The sequence below is a fragment of the Notamacropus eugenii genome, chromosome 4 (genome assembly GCF_028372415.1).
Source record: "Notamacropus eugenii isolate mMacEug1 chromosome 4, mMacEug1.pri_v2, whole genome shotgun sequence".
In the NCBI taxonomy this organism is placed as follows: domain Eukaryota; kingdom Metazoa; phylum Chordata; class Mammalia; order Diprotodontia; family Macropodidae; genus Notamacropus; species Notamacropus eugenii.
The window spans coordinates 294816586-294841059 of NC_092875.1; the positions used below are offsets into that span (position 1 = coordinate 294816586).

Here is a 24474-nt window from a genome sequence, read left to right on the forward strand (position 1 = left end):
GTTAATTGGTTGTTGTCCTTTGTTCTAGAAGAGGACCAAAATGACATTACTATGCTAGAATCAAGTTACAGTGTCGCCCACTGACTGATCAGACCAATACTTGCTTGGAATGCTCTACCACAGGTCAGGCACAAATAATCCATGTGAACATTTGGGGTGGATTCTCTAAATTTGTGCATCTCGTTTCTTTTGAGCTACTTCAATTTTGCTTTGCTCATAGAGCTCAATACCTACTCCGATGTGGGCATGCCATGTTGAGTGGTCTTGGGCTAGTGTCTTCCATGTCACACAATCAAATTCAAAGTTCTTAAGAGAGACGTTGAGAGTATCCTTTTATCACTTCTAACCACCATGTGAACTCTTGCCCTATATGATTTCTCCATAAAATAGTCTTTTTGGCAAGTGTATGTTTTGCATTTGAGCATTGTGTCCAGCCCATCAGAGTTACACTCTCTGAAATAGAGTTTGAATGCTTGGCAGTTTAGTTTAAGAAAGTCTCGAACCTCAGAGTCCAGTATTTTATCCTGTCAGGTAACTTTCAGAGTTTTCCTAAGACAATTCAAATGGAGGTGATTTCACTTCCTGGTATGGTGCTTTTATACTGTCCGGGTTTCACAAGCATACAACAATAAAGTCAGCACAACAACTCTGTAGACCTTCAGTTTGGTAGTCAGTTTAATACCTTTTCTCTTCCACACTTTTCTTCGGAGCCTCCCAAACACTGAGCTGGCCCTGGCAATGCATGTGTCAACTTCATTATCAGTGTGTATATCCTGGAAAGTACACTACCAAGGTAAGTGAACTTACAAGCTTTCAAAACTTCTCTGTTTGCTATAACTAATGGTTCCACGTATAGATGGTGGGGTGGTGGCTGATGGAGCATGTGTATTTTCTTGGTTTTAATTGTTAAGCCAAAATTAGCACAAGCAGCAGAGAACTGATCCATACTCAGCTTCAGAGGCTGTGTTGAGTGCACAGTCTTCTCCAAACAAAATCATGCACCAACAATCCCTTCACTTTGGTTTTGGCCTTATGAGCCAAAGACCTATAGTGCATCTCAACCACTCAATGCTGATGGAGCCACGTTGATTAGTGATAAGGACATGATCCTAGAGAGAACACTTCCGTAGTTTTCCCAACAGACAATCATCAATCAATGCTGAAGCCATTGACTGTTTACCTCAGGTTGAAGTCAGTCTGCCCATAGCAGAAGTTCAAACTGAAGAAGTTTTGAATTTGATTAAGTTCTTTTTGTGTGGTGAAGCGCCTGGTGCTGATTCTATTGCAGCTGAGATTTACAAGGTAGGTTATCCATTGCATATACAAAAGATGACTGAAATTTTCCAAGTTATATGGCAAGAGGAGATTATCCCCCAGGAGTTCAAGGATGCCTCCATTCTTCACCTCCATAAAGGTAAAGAAAATAATGTCATGTGACAATGGCGTCTCTCTCTTAGTCATTGCTAGCAAGATTCTTACCAGAGAATACCTATCTACATAATAGGCTGATCCTTCACCTGGAAGATGGTCATATACCCGAGAGTCAGTGTGGCTTCAGAAAGGGCTGAGCAACAGTTGATATAGTGTTTGCTCCCTGAGAATTCCAGGAGAAATGCCAGAAGCAGAACAGAGGTCTGCACACAGTGTTTACAGATCTGACCAAGGCCTTTCATCAGTATTGTGCATCAATTTCATGATGGCATGTTTCCCCAGGTTTTGAATAATGGACAGTGCTCTTGTGCTTTCCCAGTCACTAGAAGAGTGAAACAAGGCTGTGTGCTTGCTCCCACGCCTTTTAGCATGACACTTTTTCAGCCTTGTTGTCAAATGCCTGCAGTGAGGACAAACACGGCATCAAGGTCAGCCACCTCACTAATGATGAATCTGACTTTAAAAATAATGGTATAATAAAAAACAAATATGAAATATGTGGAGGATATGAAGTACAGTGTTAGTTTAATTACAGTAAGTCATTTAGAAAGTTCTTTTATTGAAAGCTAGATTTTTAAAAAATTCTGAATTTCACAATTCAGAAAAAGAGAATGTTTCTATCTACAAAGTAGAACAGATTTATGTTATGAAACTTTTATTTGTAAAGCCAGATATGCTAAAAACGAGAACTGTATCCATTATGTGATGCCTCCTCAGACCTTTCCATGATCTTTTCAATTACACTATTTTTAAGGTTTAAAAATGCTTTATACACATCTTACATCTTTACAATAACCCTGTGAGGTCAGTTCACTTCTTTTTTATACAATTCTGATGACATCCCTTTACGTTGCTTCTCCTGTACAATTCTTCCCTGGTAATACGTTGTCTGCTCATGCCCATCAGGTACCCCTCAGTTATCCTTAGGTAATCCACAACTTTGATTCTTCAGAGACTTTGGTGTTCTGTGCCAGTTAATAGCAAAGTGAGATTGATGTTAGAAAGTTGCCTTTTTGTTTTCAATTGAAGCTTAGGAATCATCAAAACTACTGTGTAATTCCTCTAGGCAATCCAATCCATTTTGCTTCATTCTGCACCTGGTACCATCCATGAACAGTATCTGGCCAGAATGTATGTAATGATAGATCAACTCCAGGTTGTCTGTTCGATGGCATGTCATAATCTGAGCAATAGATAATCGTTTTTCCCTAGGTGTATAATGATGTTGAATTCTTGAGTGATAAGTTCATTTAGGAGGTTTAGAAATATTCTTCTGCTTGAAACAATCAACAAGCACTTATTAAGCACCTACTGTGTACTAGGCTCCAGGAATATGAAACTAATAGTCTCTGCTTTTAGGGAACTTATACTCTGCTATGGGAATTCAACATATTCATAAATACTGAATATAGAATGGTGGGAGAAATTAATAAGACACTGAAGGAAGCATTTACTTGAATTGAGCTGTGAGAGAAGTTAGAAATTCCAAGAGACAAAGGTCAAGAAGAGTATTCCAGGTAAGAGGGATGGACTGCAAAGGAATGAAGGTGAGAGAGAGGATATCAAGTATGAAGAACATCAAATAACCACTTTATCTGGAGTACAGTGTATGGGGATGGGGAGGGTAATGTGGAATCAGCTTGGCAGAAAAGGTTGGAGCCAGATTGTGGAGGGCTTTAAATGGAAAATAGGAGTTTGAATTTTATCCTAAAGTAAGGTTTTTCTAACCTGGGACACACATACTTGTCTCTAGGGGATATGGAAAGTTGTCAAGAAGGCACAAGAAACATTCCTATGATTTCTAACAAACCAATTTTATATTATGAATTTATGTGCTGAATAAAGCTTTATTAAAAAGCGTGCAATTTCCTTTCAGATTGAATGGGATACAGTGACTGAAAAAAGTTGGGAACCCCTGTCCTAAGGCTGCAACAATCATACAGAAACCTTTGTATATGGAAGATGTAACCATTTATAAGGAATCTCCCTTTCTTTTATACTCTGCTGGACATCCTCCATGAAAGTAGCAAACACTTTAGACAAATATAATTTGTGTTTCATACATTTCTTGACAATAGATCAGATGGTTACTAAAATTATTGCTGTTACATCTTTCAAAGAAATTGATTCTGATATGCATCGACCTTCTTGGAGAAGTCTTTAAGGTGGCATTTTCCTTACTGAATTAAATGCTTTTTTATATAGTAAGCATGAGGTTTTGCATTCTCTATACTCTTTGATGAGCTGTGTAACTTTAAAGATTTGTTTCACTGTAGATTGCTTGTGAAAGCTTGCCTAGTCCTTTCTCATTCCTTCTGTGGATTATATTCACAAAAGTTATGTAGAGGTGAGATAATAGAATTATGGGTTGGGAGTTATTGATGTTTTGTGGTAATATTTCCCCTCACCCCTGGTGTTCTGTAAATAGATTTGAGAATTTAACTTTCAGTGCCCTCAGAATTATATCCCTCCCAGTCCTGACCAGCTTTGAGTATGTCATCTAGTTAGTTGCTCTTCCTGTCTTTGTTTTCTTTAGTAGCGTTTAATGCATATAGATTGTGATTGAAACCAAACGAATCCAAACATGGCTAATGGTGAGATATTTATTATGAAAACTCTCATAGATCTCATTCAGTTTTCATGTTTGATGTGGGCCCTCATTGCTTCATATTCATGGATAAGAGGCCACAAGTTGGTGTAGTGAATAGAATGCTAGTCATAAAGTTAGGAAGGTCTGGGTTCAAATCCTGCCTCGAGCACTAGCTTTGACTTTGAGCAAGTCATTCAACCTCATGCCTCAGTTTCCTCATCTGTAAAATGAGGGGATTGGACTGGTTTCTAAGGTCCCTTCTAGCTTTAAATAATATATCTAGATATAGGTATATACTCTTACATGTTTATGGATGTGTGTATATAACATGACTAGATGATGTCCTTGTGTAGCTTTTAAAGTTTTGAAAACAATTCCAGAAGAGGACTTCCAAAAGTATTTTGAGCTATGGCATTTATTACTTTATACAATATAGTCTCCCAAGAAGCCTACTCTGAAGGTACTCATTTGAACGTGGACATTTCTAGCTAGCACATTTACTTAAAAACCTATTCTTAAAATTCATATACCTAGGCTTTATGTCTTTCTGTTTTTATGTGTGTAATTAAAACAGTGTAAACCTGTGCATAGCTGAACCGTAAAGCTTCTTTAAAAAATTAACTTGCATATATTTCTCCTTTGATACATTCCAGTTAATTCCCATCTTATATGTGTGTATATGTGTATGTATTTGTATGTGTGTGTAGCATGGAAAGTGGGAATGCTTACTCTAAATGTGTGACACAGTAATGATATGGGGAAGTCATTTTAAATCTGTAGTCTTGGAAAGTTGCCTGGGAGCTTTCTCATAGAAGGAAAACTGAGAGGTTAAGTGACTCTTCCATGGTCACATGTTAAAGTGAATGTCCAAGGCAAGAGTTGAAACCAGGCCTTTCTGACTTCAAGGCCATCCCTCTATTCACTGTGTTAAACTGCCTATCAAGTTCCATCTATATATCTTTATTTTTTTTCTCTTTCCTTCTTGAGAACTTTTTCATCTAAATGCACTAATTTTAAGCTGATTTTTTGATTTTTTTATAGTACATACATATTTTTTATATTTAATTTTAGCTGATTCCTTTTTTTTTTTTACTTGCCATGTTTCTAAAAATTAAGTAAGGATTTTGGCATTTAAGTTTATTTCATTATTAGGGCTGAAAAAGAGTGAGGAAGAACCCACAATCTCTTAGGGCAGTTTATTTCACTTTTGACTGGCTCTAAATTGTTAGGAAGTTCCACCTTATGTCAAATCTCCATCTGTCTCTTTGTAACTTAGACCCATTGTTCCTAGTTCTTCCATATGGCAGTCATCCAGATATTTGAAGATAGCTGTCACATTATCCACCCTTTCCCCCCCCCCCCCCACATACTATGTTTTCTCTTCTTTAGGTAACTTATCTGCAGTTCTTCAACAAATCCTTACATAGCATGACCTCAAGGCCTTTCACCATTCTATCCTACACAAGACATCTGGCTCAACATGCTTTAGTCCAATTGCTCTGTCTTGAATGCTTTCTCAAGCAGAGGCAAGCTTTCTCATAAGTACCTAGCTAGATATATTGTCTATCCTTAGAAGATAAAACCATATTGAAGGAAAATGAATCGTTCTTTTCCATGTTCTCTGGCCACTGTCCAAGGTCATAGGATTTAGAACTAGAGTAAACCTTAAAGATCATCTAGTGATTCTACTCCACCTCCTTTATAAGATGAAAAAAACTGAGGACTAGAGAGGTAAAAACTAATTGTCCAAGGAATAAAGAGAAATTAAAACTATCACTGCCTGTCCAATGTGACTGACCGTTCAGAGAATTAGTCCTATTGGTGAAATGAAAGAGTGGACGCAGTCTATTTAAAGCAAATTGCCCAATTCGTACCTCGCCCAATTTCTCTCTTCTACAAAATTTCTACATGAAGTTGTGACTGCTGATTTTTTTCTGGTAATGGGAAAGGTTTTTCTTTCTTAAAGCTCAGATCATTATTATTTTTGACATTCAGTTTCATTAGTATAGTGAAGTGTTGTGTTAGGTTTTTTGCACATTCGATGTCAAGTGGCTGTTCTTTATATGTATATAAAGATAGCAAGAGCAGATATGTAGGCATGTATTTCCTCCCCACTCATCTTACAGGAATTGCTTACTGGAAGGCAGTACAAGTACGGAAAATCAGAAAAACAGGAAATAAAACTGAATAGGAAGCCAGAAATCATGTGACTGATGACTAAGTCAAACTTTTCCTGCTTATAGACCAGGAAGACTAAGATACTAATTCACTGCTCTCCTATTTTCATTCTGAAAGCTTTAAAAGATACTTAATTATGCTTCAGATTGTGTTTTTCTCCATCCTGTTAACTTTCACATTCATTGAATCAGTGAAAAATATGTGGATCTGCAACACCTCAGATGCAGAGCTAACATACTCTTCCTGTGGTAAGTGTATTACAAATTTCACCGTATCAATTGTTTTGAAAGTGAGTTTCACAACAACAGTATTTAGACACTTGCAGGGCCAGAGATGGCAAATGCTTTGGTTGTTGCAACTGGAGAAAAGGACTGCCTGCTCATTGTACCAGTAGCCCCTAATCTTGTCTTTAAGGAAATTTCTGTCCTTTATGTGAAACTAATTTTTCCAACTTGTGTTATATTTAACCCTAAATGATAATTTCCTCCCCCACAACCTCCAGTGGTCAACTTACTGTATCTTGAACTCCGTCCCATCAGTATAATAATTGCCTGCTGTTATTTTCCACCATCCCTCCCCAACTGTTATGCTTTCTAAGTTTTTCACTGTCACTGACATGGTAGAAACATGGCTAGTTCTCCACCAGTCTTGATTTCTGAGCTGGGCTAAGGTTTCTAGAGGCTCTGTGAACTTTCTCACAATCCCTAATTTGATTACTCTCCTGGTTTTTTGTCCTCCCTATTTTTAGGAGGGTGAAGAAAAGAATTTCAGTGTGTTATAGACAAACAACAAACGGGTAACAAACTCTCCTCTCTGATCATTGCAACAACCCTGACTGGCCACTTTTCCTTAACCTTGTCACTGACCCTGAAAGTGACAACTGAACGCTTCTAGGGATGGAACTTCCCAAGGCAACTCATTCATTCTATTTGTTGATAGTTCTAAATTGTGAGGAAATTTTTCCCTGCATTGAGTTGAAATGTACTTCCTATAATTTTCACCCACTGGTTCTGGTTCTGCTCCAAACAGACAAAAAGAACAAGCTTAGTTCTTCTTTATGGTAACTCTTTCACAAAGTTTCAAGGAAGGTTTATTGAACCTATATTGTTAGATGGTGTTTTCTCACCCAGGAGTTCCCTAATCCACGAAAATCACTGATCCTTTCCTTATCCCTATTCATATTCACGTCTCTCTTAAGTCTTCTTTTCTCTAGGCTAAACATTTCCAGTTCCTTCAGTTGACTCTTTTACTTTGGCCAGGTTTCAAATCCCGGCACTATCCTGACTATTCAGCTCTGCATATTCTCTGACTTGCCTGTTATAAAATCTGATGTCCAAAACTAGGTAAAAATACCCCAGATGTTCTGCCCAGGCCAAAATATAGACTGTGTTATGTCTTTGGCTCTGGCCTCTGTGCTTCAGTAGCTGCAGCCTAGGATTTCATTAGTTTGTTTGGCTGCTGACTCTTAGAATCATAAAATCTAGAGATGAAAGTGACATTGACATTGAGGCAGCTGGGTTTTGCTGCCTCATTCTCAGAAATGGGTTGGGAGGGAAGGGGGTGAGGAACAGCAGATAGTAGAATAGAGTGCTGGACTTGTGATTTGGAAAACCTGAATTCAAATCCTACCTCAGATGCCTACTAACACTGTGATCCTCTGTGCCTCACTTTGCTCGTTTGCAAAATGGGGATAACAGCACTTACCTGAAGGTGGTTGTGAGGTTCAAAAACGGTAACACATCTAAAATGTATTGTAAACCTTGAAGCACAATACAAATGGTAGCTATTATTTTTGACATTATTATCATCATTACCATTTTAAAGATCATTTAGTCTAAATCCCTCATTTTACAGCTGAGGAAAATGAGGACCAGAAAAATGAAATTTACAGTTACAGCAAATAAATAGCAGAACTGATATTTGAATCCAGGACCTTAGGAACAGAATATACTAAAATTTGTAGATATTTTTTCCATGATCTGCTTTCTGGCCACTGTAGCACCAGTGTGATACCCACAGCAGCAGCTATGCATATGTATGTGTATTTCTAGGGTAAATTTGCAAAATACAAACTTTCTTCCCCAAAGACAAAACCAAGACATTTATTCAAATACCAGAAAACCAAATGCATCATAGTAACAAAGAAATCTATATACATTATCAATGGAGAGAGCACAGCCATGCGCAAGCCTTCCCTCTGTCAGACCTCCCCACAAACAAGCTCCCTTAGGCTAAATCACTCACTCAGTCATTCTAGCTGCTTGGCTGGGTTCTGCCTCACTCTCTCCCAGCTCCACCTCTCTCTCCCAGCTCCACCCATTCAGCAAGCTCCTCCCTCCATCAGCTCCTTATGACTCAGACTGTAGGCTGGGCCAAAGTTCAAAGCAGGTCATATGAGCCTATTAAGGGGCAGGGAAGATCTTCAAATTCCCTTAACATTACAGCCAAATATTCTCTCTTGTATATGCAGAATACAAGACTCACAGAATTAAAGAGTTTGAAGGACCTCAGAGGTCATATAGTACAATTTGTACATGAAATAAATCTCTGCCACATACTAATAAGTGATGAGACAATTTTTGCTTGAAAAACTCTAATAAACGGGATTAGGCAAATAGCTTTCCCTAGATCACTTTTTGAAGCAGACCATTAGACAGCTCCAATTGTTAGGAAATTTTTCTTTATATTAGGCATTGACCTGTTTACATCTTCTCATCTTATCCTCAAGGCAATGGTTTATCCTACTCTGCTGTTTTATTAATCACTCCCTTTTTTAATCCCTCTTCCTTCCCACACTCTAAAGAAATAGAAGATAAGTCTAGAATGACAAAGGAGAAGACGAGGAGACATCATTAAAAGTCATCATTCATGGATATCATGAGAGATTGTCAAATATCTCACTAAAATCTAGATGTACTATGTCTGTCTATAGCAATATCCAATCAACCTGGATAATAAGTGATGATGACAAACTGATAGAAATGGAATCCACATTTCATAAAATTAACTAGAAAGACACTATTAATTTTCTCTATTTTACAAAGGAGTAAATGGGGCTAGAGAATTATATGTATTATCTGCCCAACATTGCCCAGCAAATTAGTGGCAGGGCTAAACCTGAAACCCAGTTCTTTTGGCTTTAAGTGGTTGAGTTCAGTTTATCCATTAGATGAAATTTTTGAAGTGTCAAGTGAGTGCTGTATCTTCTCTCTAATTAAGAAAAGGGTCAAAGCACAAAGAAGACTATACATCACTGCTTTCTTGCACTCTGGGAGTAGCCTAACCCTGGCTCTAACTTGTATTGGCCCCACAAGCAAAAAAAATTCAAGGTCCTTATGCAAGTAGGCAAATTTGACTTTATGGTATTACTGAGAAAGGGTAGAATAAAAGACCATACATGGATTATGGTTCTCTATAGGTATATCTTATTCAAAAGAAATAGGATAGGTAAAGGGAAGGAACTTAGCATGTATATTAAAAGGGTATACTTACATGAGGAAATTTAGGAAAAAAAAGGATACACATTGGAGGTCACTTGAATAAAAACAAATAGAAGGAGAAACAAAAGTGACTTTTATCATTAGCATATACTATACTTACCTTTTCAGTCTGATTTTCATGAACAGAGAGGACTTGGTTATTTGAAGAAGTGATGGGATTCTAGGTGGGGAAGGGGAGAAATGATAAAGGATAGATTGGGGGTAGAAGTGGGATGTGGAGACTAGGGAGAGGGTAACCAAAATAAAAAGGAAAAAGAATAGAAAACCATCAAAGAATTTTTAAAATGCACAGAATAATATACTTAGGTTTTTCTCCAAATGATATAAATCTATCACCTTTCAAAATCAAAGTAGGACAGCTTTGAGTTATATTTTTAATTCATTATGTTTTTTTAAATCAAATTCTATATTATAGAAATCAACAGTGTCAGGAAAAATTATCTTTTTCCATTCTACTATATATATAAATATGGTGAAGCCCATTTTATTTGGTATTTGTAAACTCAGAAAAAATTTGATTAAAAAAAAGAAAGTAGATGTTTAAAACAAAAGAAGGTAAACAGACTTTCTCTCTGTCCAGAAAGAGAGATTTCAAGCTTCCACAAAGCCTGTTAGCCCAAAAAGAGAAAGGGGGATTAGTCTGGTAAGGATTTCAGCAACATCTGTGTCCAAATGGCCCCCAAAGTCTTGTTCCCAGAATTTTCTAACTCCTCTCTTTGTGCCCCTGAACCTTTGTTCTCTCAGTTTCACAATGCTTCTCATGGTCTCCCCATTTCAAGTTCTGTGGGCTTTCTATCCGATCTGTTATTCTTCAGCCCATAATACTGCTTCCTATTTAATTTACTCAAAGGACTTGTTTGCTTCTCATAAAGGGATCACTTCATAAAGAGCTCCAATTTTATAGTTAATTTAACACTGAATTATCAGCCCTTTCCCCCTCATTAGATACTTGGTTTCCAGAAGCAATTCCCTTCATGTGTATTGATTTTATCTGATTTAACAGTATTTTCATAGGAGAAGTAATGATAAAAATAATTTTAAATGTATACTTTCCATGTATCCAGTACAAAAGAATAATGAAATAAATACTCTAAATAAAGTAAAAAGTAATAATGGTTATTTGAATAGAATGATTCCACATGGAATAGGTATTGAAAAAGCCATTTAGGTTTTGCTTCTTTTAAAAGATGGGAAACAGAGTCACTTATTCATTCAATAATTCAGCTGTCATCCATCTATCCATCCATCCATTCAACCAGCATTTGTGGCTTATCTGTTTGGTTGACCGTATAGTTCCATTTACAACCAAAACTGAAAAAGATCCTGGGGAGTATGAAAAGGAGTAGATCAGAGGTGGGGAATCTGTGGCCTTAAGGCCACATGTGGTCTTCTAGGTCCTTAAATGAGAATTCAGTCAAAAGGCTACACTTAAGTATCTAGAAGGCCACATATGGTTTTAAGACCAAAGGTGTAGATAAAAATAAAAGTCCAACTCTGGAGTAAATCATGTCATGAATAAGATGTTTCCAATCATCCTTAACTGTCTCTGAACTCTTCTCATAGCGAAATTTTCAACTTAAAGACTTGTGGGATGAGTATCTGGGTGAGTCTAGGAATTTGAAAAGTTGTACTAATGAGATATAAGATAATCTACTGGCATTGTCTTTATTCCATTTAGATGACAAGAAACCCATACCAACAATAGATGTTAGACCCTGTTTGAATTGGAAAAACACTAGAGGAAATTTGTCTCTTTACTATGTTCCACGTAAGTCCACCTCTTATGTTGTCTTTGAGTTAAAAGAAACATCCTTGATGAAGCTTATAGCCCAAATTGTGCCATTAAAGTATTTTATAGATCTGACACATACTTAATTTCCACTATGTTTAGGTATAAATTACTAGTTTAACAGTAAGCCAAAAGTAATAGCAAGAATGAAAACTATTTGTTTTTTTAAATTAATTAATTTATTTTTGGTTTTTAGCATTCACTCCCATAAATTTTTGAGTTTTAAATTTTCTGCGCCTCTCTTCCCTCCTCTCCTCCAAGATGGTGTGCAATCTGATGTTGTCTGTACATAGACATTCATACTAAACATACGTAAAAACATTAGACACGTTGTAAAGAAGAATCAGAACCAATGGGAGGAACCACAGAAAAGAAGAGACAAAATAAAAAGAGAGCAAATGGTTTGCTTTGATCTGCATTTAGACTCCATAGTTCTTTCTCTGGATGTGGATGGCATTTTTCATCATGAGTCTTTTGGAATGGTTTTAGATCTTTACACTGCTGAGAAGAGTTAAGTCTATCAAAGTTAGTCATTGCATAATACAGCTGTTACTGTGTACAATGGAAAACAATTTATTTTGAGACATATAGACTCATAAGATCTTAGAGTTAGATGCAAATTTGGATCCAATTTGGATCCAATTGGATCCAAAGATCCAATTCCTTCTTACATTTTTGAATCCCTTCTTCAATTCAATTTATTTTAATTCAGTTTGATTCCATTCATTTAACAAACATTTATTAGATACTACTATGTGTAAGGCACTGTGCTAGGTACTTGAGTAAAATGAAAAACAATCCTTTCCCATAAGGAGCATATATTCTGTTAGGGATGAATGTAACATATACCCAGATAAGTAAACATACAAAGTAATTTCAAGAGGGAGGTTGGGAAAGGTCTGGTGTAGGAGATAGCAACTGAGTTGTATTTGAAAGAAAAATAAGGATTCTGAGAGATAATGGTGAGAAGTGAGCGTATTCTATAAGTGTGGAGGAATATCTATGCAAAAGCATATTAGTAGGAAATAAAATGTTACATATGGGAAATAGCTAGCAGGTGAGTTTGTCTGAGACAGGTATATGTAAGAGAGTGATGTGAGATATGACTAGAATGCTGGTGAACAGCCACATTGTGAAGAACTTTGAATGGCAGGCTGAGAATTTTGTATTTTACCCTAGACTCAATAAGTACTCAAGATTATTGAGTAGAGGAGTGACATGGTAAGAACAGTGTTTAGGAATATATACTTGGCAGTTGTGTGGAGGATGCTTTAGAGAGAGAATGGAAGCAGATTGACCAAGGTGGAAGTTATTGCTATGGTCAATCAATCTAAAAATCAGTCACCATCCATGATTAATCAACTTTCATGCACCAGGTACCATGCTAGATATTAATTTTCAAAATAATATTTTAAATTGAAACCTAACTAAAGATGTATTTCTTCTTTATTTTCCTCTTTGTCCTCATATGTTTCTTCTATTTGTAGGCATAGAATGTATATTTTTTTCACTCGTAAGCAGTTTGTGATAATAGAATAATAGAATTTTTTTTTAGGGAGAGACATGAAAGACCTATATTTTAATATTCATGCAAAATTAAAATCATCTGTAATACTTCCACTGAGGAAAGAAGTCTTTTGCCATGGGAATGATGGTGATTACTCATTCTGCAGAGTTTTAAAGGGAGGTAAGCATTTGTTTCATTTTATTTTTACTATATGAGGCAGCATGATATGGGATATAGAGAACCACCTTTGGAGACAGGAGAGCTTGGATTCAAGTTCTGCCTCTCAAATCCACTGGCTGAGTGACCCTAGACAAGTCATTCCAACCTTTCTGCACCTTGAGTAACTCTATAAAACTGTAAATTGGTGAGCAGTTGCTGATCTAATCTAGTATAGATAATTCCTTCCACCGATGAACTCACAGATCTGGACTATCTAGAATTGTATCTATAATATCTCTGTCTATATCTATTTATATCTCTACCATTTCCATCTCTATCCTTATCCATATCAATATCATCTGTCTACATAGCTATGTCTACATTGATATCATCTCTATTTATGTCATCTCTCTCTCTCTCTCTCTCTCTCGCTCTTTCTCTCTCTTTGTTGCTTTCACTCTCTGAATTCCTTCCCCCAAAGAAATCACAAGTCTGAAAGGTGTGTGTGTGTGTATACATCTATATGTGTCTATGTGAATACATAAATGTGATCATGGATCCATCAAAACATATAGCCCTTAGAAATTAGTAAAATAATATTTTGAAGCACATTTAAATTTTAAGAATGTAATTTTTAAAAGAATATTGAATTCAAACATATTTGCCACTTGAGATAAATATAACCTATAATATATAATGTATGTTTATACATGTTCATAGTATTATTATGTACACATTCAAACACACATACATATATGTAAATACACATGTATGCATATATCTCAATGCATGTGTGTCTATATACACACATATGTGGATATGTGTGTGTATATATGTATATATGTTGTTTAGTTGTTTTTTTAGATGTGTCCAACTTTTCATGACCCCATTTGGGGTTTTCTTGGCAAAGATAGTGGAATGGTTTGCCATTCCAGCTCATTTTACAAATGAGGAAACTGAAGCAAATAGGGTTAAGAGACTTGCCTGGGTAATAAGTGTGTGAGGCCAAATTAGAATCCATAAAGAGGAGTCTTCCTGAATCCAGACCCAGCACTCTATCCACACTGCACCATCTATCTGTTTGTGTGTGTGTGTGTGTGTGTGTGTGTGTATGTGTGTGTGTGTGTGTGTATGCACACACTCACGTACATAGACCCACATTATTTCTTCCTTGGGGTATTGCCCCTAACTTAACACTTGCACTTGCAGTATGAGAACCCTATGGGATTGTCCTTTTAAAACTAATGCTTATGAGCCCCCACCAGTGTGCTTCTTCTTAAGACTGTCAGCCAGGATGTACAGTTAGTGTTTGCTAAGAAGAGTACATCATCCTGTAGACGCAGGGTATGGTGAACATAAACTTAGAGTACAACAATAGAGAGGGACACTGAAGTTGCTCATTGTTTTGGTACTGTGAAGCATCAAAGTATATTCTCTCCAGTGAAATCCTTACAACGCTTCCCCCAAAGCTGTGCTTATTCTGGTTGGCCTGCTCACCTGGGTCCACAAGGTCTGTTCTTTCCTGCAGCTACAGTCTTGAGAGAGCTACCTCTGGCTTTCTTCTCTCCTGTCAGTGGTCACATTTCTAGACACTGCTTTCAGGCTCAGGTGACAGTTTCTCTTAGAGCTGTGTCATTCTGGAGTGTGGGTCTCTACTCCTTCAAATTAGCATCGGATTCCCTGAACTTATTCTATAAATGCCGAATTGGCTTGCTACTTCTGGATGGGTAGCTCTGCTGTTAGACAACATGGCCAATGGGTAGGGGAAGGAAAGAAAATCCCCGTATTGTCCCTCCTAAGAAGTGAAGAGTTTAGTTCTATCTTCTTAGCTAGCTATCTCTTATACTTTTTGATTCTTAGAAACTGCTCACCTTTAGCTATTGCTAGGGCTTAGCTATCTAAAGCTTTGCAAGGGTGTGGTCACTTTTTTAAGCCAATGATGTTCATACATAGAAAAAAGTATGAGGTGTGTTAACACCTTGTCAATATACTAAAACCTCATCATCTGTGATTCTGTCAACTGACTTAGGTATTAGGGAAAATCCATAGATAGATTTATATACATATGTATATATATGTGTATTTTATCTGCATATAAGTTCTTTAATGATATGAAATAAACCCTTTCAAATTTTCCTATCCAATATGCTGAATTTTGGGGGGTGAGGGGTTGTACTATGTGATACTTTTAAAATTTTTTCTAAGTAGTTGAAAAATACCTTAAGGGTATTTTATTGATTTATTGTTGGGACTATTAAAATGAATATATTTTATCCCAAAATTAAAACAGAAACATGTTATTACATTGTAGTGCTTTTTTTCAGTTATGGTGTTTTATTCTTGGCATAAGCAGTAAAAGCAATATGCAGTACATAATAATAGCTAGCATTCATATAACACCATGTGCCAGGTACTTTACAAATATTATCTCATTTGGTTATCTCAACAACCCTGGGAGGTAAGGCTATTATTATCCTCATTTTATAGTTGAAGAAACTGAGGCAAACAGAGTTTAGGTGACTTGCCCAAGGTCACACATCTAGTAAGGGTCTGAAGTTGCATTTGAACTCAAGTCTTCCTGACTCCAAGCCTCTCTATCCACTCTATCCATGCCCCTATGTATCTGCCTAAAAAAAATATCTATGAAAGAATGGATGATGTACTTGATGGGGTGATATCTTTGAAGTCAAGAAGCTCTCAGTTCAAGTTCATTCCTGTCATATGCCATCAGTGTAGCCCTGGATAAGTCACTTAACCTCTCTGTGCTATAGGCAGGTCTCTACGACTTGTAATCTATAGAAGTAATAGGGATCTACCAGAATTTAATGAGTAACTGTGACCCTAGGCTTAAGGAAAATCATTCTGGCTTCTGAGTGGAGGATGAATAGGGACATACTTGAAGAAGGGAAACTCAGTTAAGAGGCTATTGAAATATTCTAGGAGAGTGGTGATAAAGGCCTGAACCTGGGTGGTGGCTGTGTGAGTGGAGAGAAGAGGACTAAGATAGTTAGATGTTATAGTTGGTTAGATAGTCAGACAAGAGTAGATGAATCAGCTGGACGCTAAAACACACACACACACACACACAAACACACACATGTGCGGGTGGAACATAGGCTTGGTTGTTCTACCATAGCTACTTTGGCATTATCTAATGGAAGATTATTTTCTACTCTTTCTATTTTTAAAAAATAAATTTTAATTTTTTCCATCAGCAAACTGTACCTTCTCTTCCTCCTACATCCCCCTCCTTCCAACCAAAACTGTTACTTTTTACTCTGTTGCTGTCTTCTCTGTTAGCTATTACTTTTTGAAGTATTTATTTTAGCAAAAATCTTTAAACACTCTTCAAAGACATAAGGGTTTAAAAATATTTCCACCACCCTTCCTCTCAAGACTCACATGAAAATTAAAAGAATACAAAAAAGAAGAAAAGAAACATTATTTAAAAAAGAGAAATGAAGCAAATTCCATTTATCAGCTTTTTGTATTCATTCTTCTTTAGAACTTTCTGGTTCTTGAATGAGTTTGAGATTCCCCCCAATATATTTCAGAAGTGAGATTTCCATATCTTCAGCACCTGATTCTGTGCTTTAGTCTACCTCTTTCTTTTGCTCCGTTGGTCCTATTTTTATTGGCAAATCTCCGTTTTCAAGGTATACAAGTCCAATTTGCCATCATCCTTATTTCCAGTAGCCTTTAGCCCTTGCAAAAGAATTTCTTGTAAACTCTGATAATGAGATTTTCCTGTGTAGCCCAATAATTTTACTTCTTCCATAGATTTAGCGATTTCATCTGGCTTATTTTTCTCCGGAAAACACTTGTCCATCAAACTTGCAATATTTTCTTGGTGGCCAATTTTGGAGTCTCTGATGCAGTTAGGATATTTCAAATTATCCTCTCAAGGCAGACAACCACTGAGCCACTGGATCTTACAGTAACTTATTATTTCCAAGTCATTCATCTTGATGATGCCACACCCTTATGTGCATCAATACTTGTATCCTCAGTAATTGTCATGATACCTTTTAGGGTCTTCTTTGTATTCTTTATGAACTCCCTCTGGATGATATTGGTAATTGAGATCATAATCTACTAAATATACCTGGTCAGGATTCTTATAGTGCAGAAGAATATTTGAGACCTTGATATCTCCATATACATATTCATACTCATGAATATTCAGTGTATAGAGTTAAGCAAATCAGATTTCTGTATTGACCATGTCAAAAGGGCTTACATACATATGTCTCATGCTGTAGGCTGAATCTTTCATCTCTGTGTCAGGAGGTGATAAGAGGAACTCATGGGAAAGATAAATAATAGAATGCTGGATCTGGAGTCAAGGAAATCTGAGTTCAAATCTAGTCTCAGACATTTATTGCTGTGTGTTTCTAAGCAAACTTATCCCCTTTCTACTTCAGTTTCCTCGTCTGTAAAATGAAGATAATAATAGCACCTACTTGCCAGATTATTGTGAGGCTCAAATGAGAAAAAAAGTGTTTTGTAAACTATAAGGAAATATGAGAGGTTGCTTTAGGGTCTGAGGAGATGAGGACTTTATGAAAATTTTCATCTCTCTGTGCCTCTGCATAAGGTATCCCCCATGTCTGGAATGCTCTTCTTTCTTACCAACACCTCTTATTATCCCTACCTTCAAGTCTTAGATCAAATGCCTCCTTATGGAATCATGCATCTTCTCCTGCAAGGAATATCTTCTATATACCTTTTTATGTATGTATTGTCTCCTCCTTTAGAATGTAAGCATCTGGAGGGCAGACTATTTTTCCCCTGCTTTTTTCTTTGTATTTTTAGGGCTTCATAAAGTACCTTACAAAAAAAAAAATAAGTGCTTTGCTGGTTGATTGGTTGACTCATGGGAAAGGTGGTGCCTAAGCTGAATGTTGAAGGAAGAGAAAATTTTAGTAAATGCAGATGGAAGAAGAAGGCAGCAACCTGAAAATGTACAAATTTGAGAGAAGGCAGAATGAGATCAGGGAACAAAGAGCTTGTACTCCTGTTTGTGTGGGCAATGGGGAGCCAGTTTTTGAGCAAAACAGCAACAGGGTCTGATCTGTGCATTAGCAAATTTATCGTGTCCATTAGATAGATTCCTTTTGCAGCTCTGAGATGGATGAATTGGAGAGGGGGAGATTGTGGAGATGGAGAAATCAGTAAGATTATTACAGTAGTCCAAGCAGGAGATAATAAGGGTCAACTTGGAAATGGTGGATATATGAAATAGAAAATAAAGCATAAGAAAGGGAAAAATCAAAGGTAATTCTAAGGCTTTGAATCTAGATACTTGGGAGTATGATGGTGCCATCAATAAAAATAAATATGTCCAGCCAACAATTGGGTTTCAGTTCTGGAACTTAGTGGCAATGTCTCTCCTGGATAGAAAGTTCTGGAAGTCATCTGCACAGAGGTACTAATTGAAGCCATGGGAACAGATGAGCTTGCCAGGAGAGAAGATTGTAGAGAGATAAAAAAGGAGGGCTGAAAATAAAATGTGGAGGGATTCCCCATACTTAGAAGGTGGAGGAGGAAGATAAAACAGTGACGGAGACTGAAAGGGTAAAGTCAGACAGATAGAAGGAACTGTAAAAGATGGGCAGGAGTTTCTAACCCTAAGTCAGATAGTTTTCCTGGGACAATGGACTCTTGTTCAGTCACAGACACAGGAAATCCAACAATTATACTAAATTAGAGTCTAGGAGCTCTAATTAGCTGACTGGCTGACTGTTGTGTTCTGAAACTGCTTGACCTGGGAGGGTCTCTGGGAACTAATAGACCATTCTTCTTAAGGAAAGGCTACTTTTCCTTGGCTTGATGACTCTGTGTGTGTGTGTGTGTGTGTGTGTGTGTGTGTGTGTGTGTGTATGTGTGTGTGTGTGAAGGGCCTATTTGCCAAATGGGAAGAGTAGCTTAGTCTGTGGACTCTAAAAGAGAGATGGCAGTCTAACCCTCCTCTTATAAGGAAAGAGATAGTGCCTTAAGTGAGGACTCCAGCAGAAGCCAAATGAGTAGCAGCAGCGAGAATAACCTAGGAGAGAGAGGCAAATAACAGCAGAGATACCAACCAGTTGGAAGCAGCAGAGACGAGACCTGTTACCCAGATGCAGAGCTGGCAGAGAACAACCTGATGATGCCACCAGAAAACAGATAGCCCTGCAGAATCAGAAGCATGAGTTTATTACCTTTTCCTTCATGGGCCCTGGTCATAAATGTTCCCTATGTGTGTGCACATCCAAGTTTGCCTATGGCAGGCTCTGCTTAAGATTGCAGTCTAAATGCTGTTAGATCAGTTCACTTTTCTCCTGGGGGAAAATATATTTATTAATAAAAAACACTTTTTGTTTTGTAGAGACCATCAATACAACAGTGTCCTTTTCCTTCTCGTTCCTAAAGTTTCCAAAGGTATTTTTCAAAATAAATTTCATTATTTCTTAGTCAACTGGAATAATCTGTTAAAAATGTAAAAGAATTAATTTTGTCCTCCAAAAATGACCATTAAAGATTAACGTCAAAAAGTTAGCTTGTGATGATGTTTTTAGCTAGATAGGAAGTGTGGTGTGATTCAGTGGTATCAGACCATTCATGAGGATTTTTGTGGGTCACTTATTGACTTAGAAAACCACATATTAGCATACCTGTGTTCTGTTGTATTTGTATTTTTGGTAATATTTCTTAATTTTATTTTAATCTGGTTCAGAGCTCACTCCAGAGTGAGGTGATTGTGACACTTTTGATGTAGAAGATGGAGTGATGGAATTAGAATCAGCATAGACAGAATTCAAACCAGCCACTGTCTGTAAGCAATCTTCACAAAACCTTTTGAGACTTGGGATCACACCAATTTAAGACTGACAGAGGGAGAAGATAATGCAAAGAAAGTTCTTTTATGATGTATTTTTTTTCTTCCAACTTACTTGCCTAAAAATGATTCAAGCATACATTGGAATCATATTTTTTATATCCAATTATTTTGGGATCAAAAAGCTGCAAGTCCATTTTATGTAACCTTCTATGGCACTTGAAGTGATTCTGAATATATTTTTCATTGCTTAGTCTGATGAAAAAACACAGCATTTTCTTACCAAGTTAAATATAATTCATGTGTGTGTATGTATATACGTATATATGAAAGATTTTATTATCAGACATAGACTGTGAAGTTTACAGCTCCGGGGGAGAAATATACAGCTTTAATGAATACTGTAAATGTGGATGTATATGTATTATATAATATATATATATATGTTTGGTGTAAATGTCATAAATTTCTTACTTCAAGTTACTTTTCTCTATAAGAATAGAAATTTTCTTAACTTTCCAGTCCTTCAGTCATAAATAATTCCTAATGTTTGAAATTCCAAAGTATTGAAAAAAATAGTAAAAAAATATATGTTTACAACTTCCCTTTTCCCACATTATTCAATTATAACAGCTTTGGGGTAGAGGTCCAATGCAGTTGCAACCAGGGATGGGGAGCCTGTGGCCTTGAAACCACATGTGGCCTTCTAGGTCCTTGGGTACAGCCTTTTGACTGAGTCCAAATTTTACAGAACAAATCCTTTTATTAAGGGAATCTGTTCTGTGAAGTTTGGATTCAGTCAAAGGGCTGCACTTGAGGACCTAGGGGACCGCATGTGGTCTTGAGTCTGCAGGTGTCTACTCCTGTGTCTAACCCACACCACTGGAGAAAATTCCTGGACCTTGGGTCCTTAGCTGCATCCAAGAAAGAGGCAAAGGTGTACTCTTGGCCCTCCCCTAAGGAGGTGAACCAAGAATTTGAGTGGTGGGATTCTTGAGCCCTAGATTTCTGAGCTCCTGAAATCCACCCACTACAGGTTGGTGATCTCCTTAAGAGGTGGTCTTCTGGATCTTGTTGAGTTCCCAGAGAATTGAAGGACTCAGTTATGTAGAAAAGACAAAGGAGAATTCCTGGGTACTGTGAGACTCTTGAGGAGAAGAGGATCATGCATGTGGCCTTGGAATTAAAAGAGAAGCAAGGTACATTGCTAGAGGAAATGATCTTGACTCTATTTTCTGAGCTATTTGGACGGTGTAGGAACTCTCCTCTTCATTTTCAGATACATGACTGAGAGCATACACAACTAAAGTGTGTTCTTGCCTCAAGGCAGACATTAGAATCTCCTAGCATGGGGCATAGGAAGGGGCAAGAAGGCATATATGTGCTGTGCCTCCTCCCCACCCCCAACCCCTTGAGTGGACTTCAGCTCTTTGTCTCTACGGTCTATGCCCAACTCTCTCAAGATCTCTCTGAAAAAGCAGAAAGGGCCAACTCAACAACCAAGGCCCCCATTTTAGGGTATTGGATATTCCCCAGTTACAAGTATTATTGGGCACATCCCAATAGATATCTCCTGATTCTCTCAGTGAGGTTATCAGTATCTATACTAGTAAGTAAGAAAAAAAATCAAAGCCCCAGACAAAGGTTTACTGAGTTGTGGTATCATCAAGCTGATCAATTGCCTACATTTATTTCAAAATAAAATTTATGATCACTGAATGCAAAGATATAGTTTTAGTGCTTTAGGAATTGAGATAATTATAATTAACTCAGAATTGAAATGGTTTACTCTTAATCTTTTCAAAAATGAAATATTTGGAGAATGAAATGGTTTTTAAAAAAAATGTATATGCATCAAGTACTGTATTAATTATATTCCATGTTCTTCATTTTAGGGACTCTATATTCTTATTGCAGAAGCCTTCTCTGGTGGTATAGAAGATTCATTGTTTTGTTGTAATATTACACTCAAACTCAAATAATAATTTTATTCAAAAAATAAATTGATTTTAGAAAAATGAAATGACTTTTCAATCAATAAATATTTATTGAGTTACAGATACTGTAAGGGATAGAAAAGAAGTATATGACATGCCCCAACAGGGAAAAGATGAACAAATATAAAACATTTAAACTAGTTTCTGTGATAAAGGCCTCATTTCTAAAACATATAGAGAACTGGGTCAGATTTACAAGAATACAAGTCATTCCCCAATTGATAAATGTTCAAAGGATATGACCAGGGAATTTTCAGAGGAAGAAATTAAAGCTATCTATAGTCATATGAAACAAAGCTCTAAATCACTATTGATTAGAGAGATGCAAATCAAAACAACTCTGAGGTATCATATCAAACCTATCAGACTGGCTAACATAACAAAACACAAAGATGATAAATGCTGGAGAAGATGTGGGAGAGTTGGAACGCTAATCCATTGTTAGTCAAGCTGTGAACTGATCCAACCATTCTGGAGAGCAATTTGGAACTATGCCCAAAGAGCTACAAAAATGTGCCTACCCTTTCACCCAGCAATATCACTTCTAGGCCTGTATCCCAAAGAGATCTTAAAAATGGGAAAGGGTCCTACATGTACAAAAATATTTATAGCAGCTCTTTTTGTGGTGGCCAAAAATTGGAAATTGAGGGGATTCCCATCAACTGGGGAATGAGTGGACAAGTTGTGGTATATGAATGTAATGGAATACTATTGAGCTATAACAAATAATCAACAGGAAGACTTCAGAGAGGCCTGAAAGGACTTATATGAACTGATGCTGAGTGAAGTGAGCAGAACCAGGAGAATACTGTACATAGTAACAACCACAGTGTGTGAGGAATTTTTCTGGTAGACTTAGTCCTTCTCAGCAATGCAAGGACCTAAAACATTCCCAATGGACTTGAGGCAAAATGCCTTCCATATCCAGAGAAAGAACTACGGAACTGGATTGCAGAATGAAGCAGAATATTTTCTCTTATGTTATGTTTTGTTTTGTCATGGTTTTTCTCATGGTTTCTCCCATCCATTTTAATTCTTCTATGCAACATGACTAATGTGAAAGTGTGTTTAATAAGAATGTATGTGCAGAACCCATATAAGATTGTACACTGTCTTGGGGAGGAAGGGAGGAGGGAGAGAATTGGGGAGAGAATCTAAGACTTATGGAAGTGATTGTAGAAAACTGAAAACAAATAAATTAATAATAATAATAACAAAAAATAAACTGAAAAAAAGTTGAGTTGTCCAAAACAAATACAAAACCAAACAAAAAACCAAGTAGTTGTATGGTGGATATGTGTCCTCAGCAAAAAATAAAACAAACAACCCCGCCCCCCCCCCAAAAATTTTTTAAAATAAAGCATTTGGGAGAATAATATGAGATAGCAATGTTAAGGAATAGATTGTACAGGTTCTATCTGCAAATGCTATATTTGTTCAGAAAAGGAAGAAATTAACATTTTTAGATTAGATGGGGAAGGCTTAATAGATAAGGTAGGACTTCTCCTTGGGCTTTCAAGAATGGGGAGGATTTGGATAATAGAGAGGAAGGAAGAAGGACATTCTGAGAGAAGGGAATAGTTTGAACAAAAGTAGGAGTGGACATGGTGTATCATTTTCAAGTTTCAAGATTATAGAAACAGATTTAGAAATAAAAGGGAAATTAGAGGCCATCTAGTCTAATCCCTTAATTTTTTAGATGAAGGAACAGAAGTCAAGGGAAATGAAATGTGTCATCTAGGGACAATTTTGTGACTAAGATGAAACATGTATGTATGTATACGTATATATGTATATACGTATATATGTATATACACGTATGTATACAACACATTGGTTGTTGTCCTTCATCTTCGAAGAGGACCAGCTAACCAAACATACATATATATGCATACATACAAATAATCTATCACTGTTTACATATACTGTCAACCTCAGTCACCCAATCATCTTTAGATAACACATTTCATTTTATATATATTATATTTAATATATATTTTCATTATTTATGTACACTGAGATCTCTATCCATATATATCTTAGTATATATGTGTGTGTGTGTGTATGTCTGTGTGTGTACACACACACACATATGTAATGGAAAGACTATGAGACATGACCTAGATTTGTCATTTAATAAACAAATTAGAGGATCAGGGAAGGAGATACCTGTCACAGTTTTGGAGAGGGGTAAAGTTCTTGACCAAACAAGACACAGAAAGAATCACAGGAGAGAAAATAAGACAATTTTATGTATAAGAGACTGGCTGATGGGAGACCAGTCCTCAGAGCATGTGCGCTGTATTTTGCTTCCTGCCAATCTATGTGCAGTGTTGGTTCGTTTTGGAAGGGGAAGACCAGGCAATTGAGGTTAGGTGACTTGCCCAAGGTCACACAGGTAGTACATGTCAAGTGTCTGAGACTGGACTTGAACTCAGATACTCCTGACTCCTGGATCGGTGCCCTGACTCCTGGATCGGTGCTCTATTTGCTGTACCACCTAGCT

The 24474-nt window shown here is 36.9% G+C and overlaps 1 protein-coding gene, 1 long non-coding RNA gene and 1 pseudogene across 4 annotated transcripts in view; 1 reads left to right on the plus strand and 2 right to left on the minus strand.

Moving 5' to 3' along the window:
* The first annotated feature begins 45 nt into the window (after nt 1–45).
* On the plus strand, nt 46–21994 carry LY96 (lymphocyte antigen 96). Of its 3 annotated transcripts, none has more exons than XM_072604898.1 (5): nt 46–793; nt 11378–11467; nt 13044–13175; nt 19522–19574; nt 21867–21994. In XM_072604898.1, the coding sequence occupies exons 1-5, from the start codon at nt 739–741 to the stop codon at nt 21951–21953; spliced, it is 417 nt and encodes a 138-aa protein (XP_072460999.1). In that variant the 5' UTR covers nt 46–738; the 3' UTR covers nt 21954–21994. The 3 variants fall into 3 exon arrangements, with proteins under 3 accessions (XP_072460999.1, XP_072460998.1, XP_072460997.1); XM_072604897.1 differs by lacking the exons at nt 46–793; nt 21867–21994 and adding exons at nt 6039–6447; nt 19870–21860; XM_072604896.1 differs by lacking the exon at nt 46–793 and adding an exon at nt 6047–6447.
* Nucleotides 16438–17334, minus strand: LOC140498745 (serine/threonine-protein kinase VRK1 pseudogene; annotated as a pseudogene).
* The window catches only part of LOC140501355 (uncharacterized), a 72451-nt gene continuing 67211 nt past the window's right edge, over nt 19235–24474 (minus strand). The window contains exon 6 of the long non-coding RNA XR_011966147.1: nt 19235–19325. This is a non-coding gene — a long non-coding RNA (uncharacterized lncRNA). The remainder of the gene's footprint in view (nt 19326–24474) is intronic.

Excerpts from the sequence above, each read along its gene's own strand:
- LY96 (XM_072604896.1), top strand. The coding sequence starts at position 6,336 with ATGCTTCAGATTGTGTTTTTCTCCATCCTGTTAACTTTCACATTCATT. Across the intron at positions 6,448-11,377 it reads GCTAACATACTCTTCCTGTG|ATGACAAGAAACCCATACCA; the intron begins GTAAGTGTATTA and ends TATTCCATTTAG. Across the intron at positions 13,176-19,521 it reads CTGCAGAGTTTTAAAGGGAG|AGACCATCAATACAACAGTG; the intron begins GTAAGCATTTGT and ends TTTGTTTTGTAG.